Here is a 7,117-nt window from a genome sequence, read left to right as displayed (position 1 = left end):
ATATACTTGTTATACAACTTTGTCTCGGAGGGCTGAGGGTTGTGCGTGCCATGTCGAATCACATTTTCAAACCTTTTTCACTAAATGTTGGCTTTAGTCAACTTGGACAAACAGCTTGCCGAATTCTCTGGTGAAAGAATGTTTAACCCTTATTTGCAGTGTGATGACTAAATTCTACCAGCACATATTGTCTCTGGCTTTTGCTATCAAGCAAATAAATGAGGATCCCAACATCTTAGCAAACGTCACACTGGGATTCCACATCTATGACAGCTACAACGATGCACAGATGACTTATGTTTCCACCCTGAATCTTCTCTTCAAATCACATACATTTGTGCCCAACTACTTATGTGGAATCCACAAAAATATGATAGCTGTCATTGGGGCACTTTCATCTCACACTTCATTCCACATGGCAAAAACTTTAAGTATCTACAAAATCCCACAGGTAAGGTTTATCAGTTGAAAGGTTTGGGAATTTTACTAATGTAGGAGGGTTCTCTTACAGAAGTTACAATCTCTCACTTTGCTTCTCTGAAGTGCATTTCTTGAAGAGGTCTTCCAAAATATTTTATGAAAGGAAAACCTTTGACCCAACTCTCCCTGTATCCCCTCTTCCCCACTTTGAGTGTTTCATCATACAATATTGCATTCCTTGTAAAAGACCGTCAACCTTTCTGAATCTTAAGAGTTGAACAAAGTTTCCCATGAGTTTCATCATCATTCTATCAAAAATATTTTTCAGCTCACTTATGGCTCGTTTCCCCCAGCAGAGGATGCGATGAGGCAACATTATTCCTTTTATTACATGGCCACCAATGAGAAATCTCAGTACATGGGGATTATCAGCTTGCTGAAGCATTTTGGGTGGACATGGATCGGGCTGTTTGTTGTGGATGATGATAGTGGAGGACATTTTTTGGAGATCATGGAATCATTGTTTTCTCAGAATGGAATCTGTTCAGATTTCACAGGAAGAATACCAACCCAAGAACATGTATATGATGAGGTTGGACACCATCATATGATCTCTAATACATTTCAGGTCTTCCACTTGTCAACATCCCGAATAATTGTCATCTACGGCAGCACTTTAAACTTCCTAGGGCTGAGGTACATTATTGATCTTGGAGCTCCTAGAGAAACTGAAAATCCATTTCTTGGAAAAGTCTGGATTCTAACAGCCCAGATTGATTTTGCATTAGTGTCTTTTGGTCGAGGGTTAAAGGTGCGCGTGTTCTCGAGTGCCATTTCCTACGTGATTCACTTCAGCAAGCTTCTGAAGTTCCAAGAATTTCTTCAGAGCATGAAACCTGATTGGAGTGAAGCAGATGGTTTTCTCAAGGAATTCTGGGAACAAACATTTGATTGTTTTGTTCCAGTTCTCAGACCGAATTATGAGATCTCTGGAACATGTACTGGAAAGGAAAGGCTGGAAGACATTCCACAGTCTTTTTTCGATACACACATGAACGGTCACAGCTATGGCATTTATAATGCTGTCTATGCTGTGGCCCATGCCCTACAAGCTTTGTACAAGTCCAGGTCCAACTTTGGAAAGAACAGAAACCTTGAACTTCAAGATATACAGCCTTGGCAGGTAAAGTCTCCCCAGTGAAGTGCCTTCTCTGTGATTAACAGAAAGTCACACAGCATCTGACTTTGTTGTCTGAAAAGTAACTGATGAACGGTGTCACCCTTTATTCCACAAATTAGCAAATCAGACATTTTACATTCTTTCATCATAGGAGAAAGATCACCCTTCTAAAGGCTAAAACTCTGTTAGATGAGATGTCATAAAGCCAAATAAAGCCAAAGATTAGTCGTACGTGGAAAAAAGCCCACAATATCACTGGGACTTATTATTTTCTCCCTTCAGTTTTAATTGTTCTACAATAAGTGTGACTTTTGCTGTACTCAGGTCTTCTTCAACTGTGAATTTTCCACCAGTAATAAAGGGAACTCAGTACACCCAACTTTTTCATTATCCTTTTGAACACATGAAAAAACAATAATCTTAAGAAAAGGTGGCATGTGTGTGTGTTGTGTCTAAATGTCTGTGTATGTTCTGCATGTGAAACAGGACATAACTCTCTCTCTGTGTGTGTGTGTGTGTGTGAGTGTGTGTGTGTGTGAGTGTGTGAGAGTGTGTGTGTGTGTGTGTGAGAGAGAGAGAGAGAGAGAGGTTACTGGCATATATTTTACACACAAAGATTCTGAAAGATGTTTGTGTCTCCTCTCTTTCTCCTTTTCATTTTTTCAACCTAGCTTCACCCTTTTCTTCAACACGTTTCATTTAACAACGCAGCTGGAGAAAGAGTGTCCTTCAATGAGAAGAAGGAAATGATTTCTGGATTCGATATTATGAACATGGTTATCTTCCCCAACATGTCCATCCATAATGCGAAAGTGGGACGAGTAAATCCTGATGGCCTTGAAGGAAACAATTTCACCATCAATGACAGCATGATTACATGGGATCATAGCTTTAATCAGGTGTAAAATGCAGGCTTTCACACGGGTTAGTGGTCTAAAATCCACAGGAAGAATGACATTTGGGCCCAAAATTCACTATTTCCCTTGCTTGGTGTAATGAAGCGCATACTCTTTGCTTTGACAAGGAGGGATGTGATGGGAAAGTCCCAGATATCTAAATTCCTTGTAACAACATTCCTTTTTTAATCTTGGTATATACATTTGTCTTATACTCCTGAAAGAAGAGCTTCACTCCCTTGCTTTCTTTTGAAGTAGCCTTGTTTTGGCACCTTGAACATAGACCTGTCTTTGAGAAAGGCATCTTCAAGCTGGGAATGACTAAATAGATTTAGGAAGTACAGTAGTTTTTATGTACCCTCACACACTGCTGAATGCATATTTTCTATAGTTACATATATTACTATTTAACAGTATCTGCACCTGTAGATATTTATATATCTCTGTCTCTATCAGCATCCATATTTGTCCACCCTGTGAAATTTGGTGTGATCCGACTGGTTCTTAAAAGGTCCTTACTTTCAATGCAATCTGTTTTAACTCTTGGTACCCATATGGGAAGGCAGAACAAAGAGCTATTTTACCTCTTAACGAATCATGCCAAAAAGACTGCATGCCCTAGCCCTGTACAGGAAAGATATGGGCCAGCTCTTAAAGGAGAAGGATGTGTTTCTAGGTAGAAACTCAAACAGGCAAGGTCTTTTTTTTTCTTGTGGTTGTTGTAGGTTTTTCGGGCTTCTTGGCCCTGTTCTGAAGGTGGTTCTTCCTAACGTTTCGCCAGTCTCTGTGGCCGGCATCTTCAGAGGACAGCAAACTGTGCTCTGGGTAGGCTTGAGAGTGGAGTATTTATGGCTGTGAGAAAGCTAGTTTGTGAGATAGGCTATTGTCCTAATCAGCAGATGGTTGATTAGTGTGTTTTGTTGTGGGTGTATTGTTTTGATAAGGAGGGGAGATTATCTGTCCCTGTGGTTGATGGGTGTCATTAGCTGGTCTTTTGTGTGTAGTAATCCCCTGACCTTGTGGCTGGGTGGAGTTCGTTGACCTTTTGCACTCTGTGTTTTTGAGAGCTGGGAACCAGGTTTTGTTGAGCTTCATACTTTTTTTTCTGACAAACAGTGCTAGCAGGGATCCATACATCATAACTATATGGCAGTGTCAAAAGACTCTGTATCTTCTGTACCATTTATATAGGTCTGTCTATATCTATAGCTTTGCATCTCAATCAAAATCGATGCTCATACAGACATACAAGAAACCAGCTGACCAACTGTTGGGGGAAAAAAGTCTGGTAGATCAGTGGTCCCCAATCTTGAGCCTTCAGATGTTCCGCGACTACAACTCCCAGAAGCCTTCATCAACACCTCTACTGGCCAGGGTTTCTGGGAGTTGAAGTCCAAGAACATCTGGCGGCCCAAGGTTGGGGATCACTGTGGTAGACGATTCATGGCACCAGATTCTGGACACTTCCACTTCACCTTACTCCTTATAAGGTATTTTAGTTTTCCCTCTTACTTACTTTTTTTTTCAATGGCTAGGTGCCTCCATTTTCCATCTGCACTGAATCCTGCTACCCCGGTTATCAGAAGAGAAAGAGAGAAGGGAAGAAATTTTGTTGTTATGATTGTGTACCATGCCCTGAAGGGAAAATTTCCAATGCCACAGGTAGGTCGTGCAAAAAGGCTTAACATGGGTGAAAATTCTTTTCCAATACTTCTAAAATGAAGTGCATATTTCAGTAAGAATAACTGTCTCTCCGCTAAAACTCCCAAGACCCAAATGAGCCTTCTTCATTCCAACCATGCTTAGGAACCCCAAATAATCTTTTATAGGCACCAAGAAACTGTTTCTCATCAGAACGGATATAAAATTGACTTTAAAAAAAATAGTCATATCAGTAATTTTGACAGCTACGGAACAGTTCCCAATAAGTGATGTTGTAGATACGGCAACATACTGAAAGAGACACGCTGCTCATGTTATCTCTTTCTAAGAGGAAGAACCCTTAATCAGGAAAGTTCTCAGACACATCCAGTGTGGTAGACTGTGGAACAGACATACCAACATTTGGGAAGGAAACAAGAGATGGACGGTATTTGTATTCGTATACAAATACATAAACCCCTATCTCTAGCTATGAGTTAGCAGGACATGATTCCAATAGAAAGAGCTCTCACTTGATGTACAGTTTAATGTTATGATGGTGCTTTCTTCTTTTTCTTTCAGATGTTGTTAGCTGTTCTTCATGCTCAGAAGATCAATATCCAAGCAAAGACCAAAGTCACTGCCTTTCTAAAAATATATCTTTTCTATCCTATGGGGAGCTCTTAGGAAAAGGTTTGGCTTTACTTACTCTTTCTTTCTCCCTGATGACCATCTGGGTATTAGGCATTTTTATCAAGCACAAAGAGACAACCATCGTCAAAGCCAACAACCAGGAGCTCACCTACATGCTCCTCGTTTCCCTGCTGCTCTGCTTCCTCTCTTCTTTCCTGTTCCTCGGCAAGCCTAGGAAACTCTCCTGCTTCCTCCGACAGCCCCTTTTTGGCATCATCTTCTCTGTCGCTGTGTCTTCCGTATTGGCCAAAACCATCATTGTTGTCCTTGCTTTCATGGCCACCAAGCCAGGGTCAAGATTGAGGAAATGGGTAGGGAAAAAAGTGGCCCCCTCTATCGTCATTTCGTCCTCCCTCATTCAAGCAAGCATTTGTGTCACCTGGCTGGGAACCTCTCCCCCATTTCCAGATGTTGACTTGCATTCCGTTGCTGAAGAAATCATTTTACAATGCAATGAAGGCTCTGCTGTCATGTTTTATATTGTCCTGGGCTATATGGGACTTCTCTCCATCGTCACCTTAAGTATGGCTTTTATAGCCAGGAAGTTGCCAGACAGTTTCAACGAAGCCAAGTTCATCTCCTTCAGCATGTTGATTTTCTGCAGTGTTTGGTTGTTATTTGTTCCAACCTACCTGAGCACCAAGGGGAAGTACATGGTGGCTGTGGAGATCTTCTCCATCTTAGCCTCTAGTGCTGGATTACTGGTTTGTATCTTTTCACTTAAATGTTACATTATTCTTTTCAAGCCTGAGCTGAACAGCAAAGAGCAGCTGATGAAGAGAATGAATTAATGAATCTTCTTGTCTCATTTATTGTGTTACTTGAATTTCAACTTTTCACCTCTTTAAATTCTTTGAGCTCCATCTTGAACATGTCAATGTGTGGAAATTTTGTCAGAAATGTAACTAAAGCAGAATCCTTACCCAGATTTGGAAATACATCTGTGGAATGTTGTAAAGTGTATCAACTCAGGATATCAATGCAGAAGAAAACTTTCTATTTCTGGTTTCTAAACAAGAAATCTATGTGGCCCTTTCTCATGAGTTTCTGAGAAGGCAGCATCTAAGAGTTGAACAAGCAGTTTTTCAAATTCTTCTGTTCCCCACTCAGACAAGCATGCACACACTTGGTCTCCAGCATCCCTGGAATAGACTTAAGGTAAAGGTAAACGTTCCCCTTGACATTTAGTCCAGTTGTGTCCAACTCTAGGGCGCAGTGCTCATCCCCATTTCCAAGCCATAGAGCCAGTGTTTGTCCGGTGATCGTTTCCGTTTTCACGTGGCCAGCACAACTAGACACGGAACGCCGTTACCTTCCCACCGAGGTGGTACCTATTTATCTACTCGCATTTGCATGCTTTCAAACTGCTAGGTTGGCAGGAGCTGGGACTGGCGACGGGAGCTCCCTCCGTCGCATGGATTCGATCTTACGACTGCTGGTCTTCTGACCCTGCAGCACAGAGGCTTCTGTGGTTTAACCTGTAGTGCCACCACGTCCCTTGGAATAGACTAACTGGCTAGAAATCATTTCAGGAAATGTGAAGAAACTTTGGGGCCATTACAGCCCTAATCAAGCTAGACAATATATCATATCTCTTGTGTTGATGCAAAATCAGAGAGGGAGCCATATCCGTCTCTCTTAGCTAGGATATTCAAATCCAAAAGATATAGAGAATATAAACATTGTGGATAACAGAAGCTAGTTGTAATCCATGAAAGCTCAGTCTGAAACAAATCTTCTAATCATTAATGTGCTTTTTTTGTTTGTTTTAGTACACAATGTATACCAGCTTTCCCTTTTGAAGCCAAGAAAGTATGCAGAACCAGCATAACTGGAAATACCGATTCATTGCATTCAGTGATATCATTTCTGCTAGTCTGTCCAATAAGGACACAGTTAACACATTTGCCCTGTGGAAAGCTTAGAATGAGGTCAATTGTGTTTATATATCCTCTTTCCTGGCTCAATCAGCCATTTCACATGTAGGCATAGGAGGGGGAGGTTGCTGTATAATTTTTAGGCAAGCCACCATATTCTGGAGACTCTCTCTCTCTCTCTCTCTCTCTCTCTCTCTGTCTCTCTCTGTCTGTCTCTCTCTCTCCTTGTCAACATAAGGAATAAGGTCCTTTTGGTGTCTTGCCTAAGCATCTTTCTGGAAGTGGGATGACCAACTTGGAGAATCCCCTTTGCAGGACATCCATCTCTAGATTCTCTGCTAAGCATTAATGTCATTTTAGTATTTAGAGTGCCCTGGTAAATTATTCCAATTAGGGTGCAACTCTCTCAC

General features: G+C 41.2%; 1 protein-coding gene across 1 annotated transcript; it reads left to right on the top strand.

Moving 5' to 3' along the window:
- Positions 1-4,700: 4,700 nt before the first annotated feature.
- Positions 4,701-6,173, top strand: LOC110070102 (vomeronasal type-2 receptor 26-like; the record flags this gene model as incomplete). Its single annotated transcript, XM_020777724.3, has 1 exon — positions 4,701-6,173. A coding segment is annotated over one exon (921 nt), but the record flags the coding sequence as incomplete, so codon positions are not given.
- Between the last annotated feature and the right edge of the window lie 944 nt (positions 6,174-7,117).

Source organism: Pogona vitticeps, chromosome 6 (assembly GCF_051106095.1).
Source record: "Pogona vitticeps strain Pit_001003342236 chromosome 6, PviZW2.1, whole genome shotgun sequence".
Lineage (NCBI taxonomy): Eukaryota > Metazoa > Chordata > Lepidosauria > Squamata > Agamidae > Pogona > Pogona vitticeps.
The sequence above is the reverse complement of the archived record's forward strand: the minus strand, read 5'-3'. Positions and strand labels throughout refer to the sequence as shown.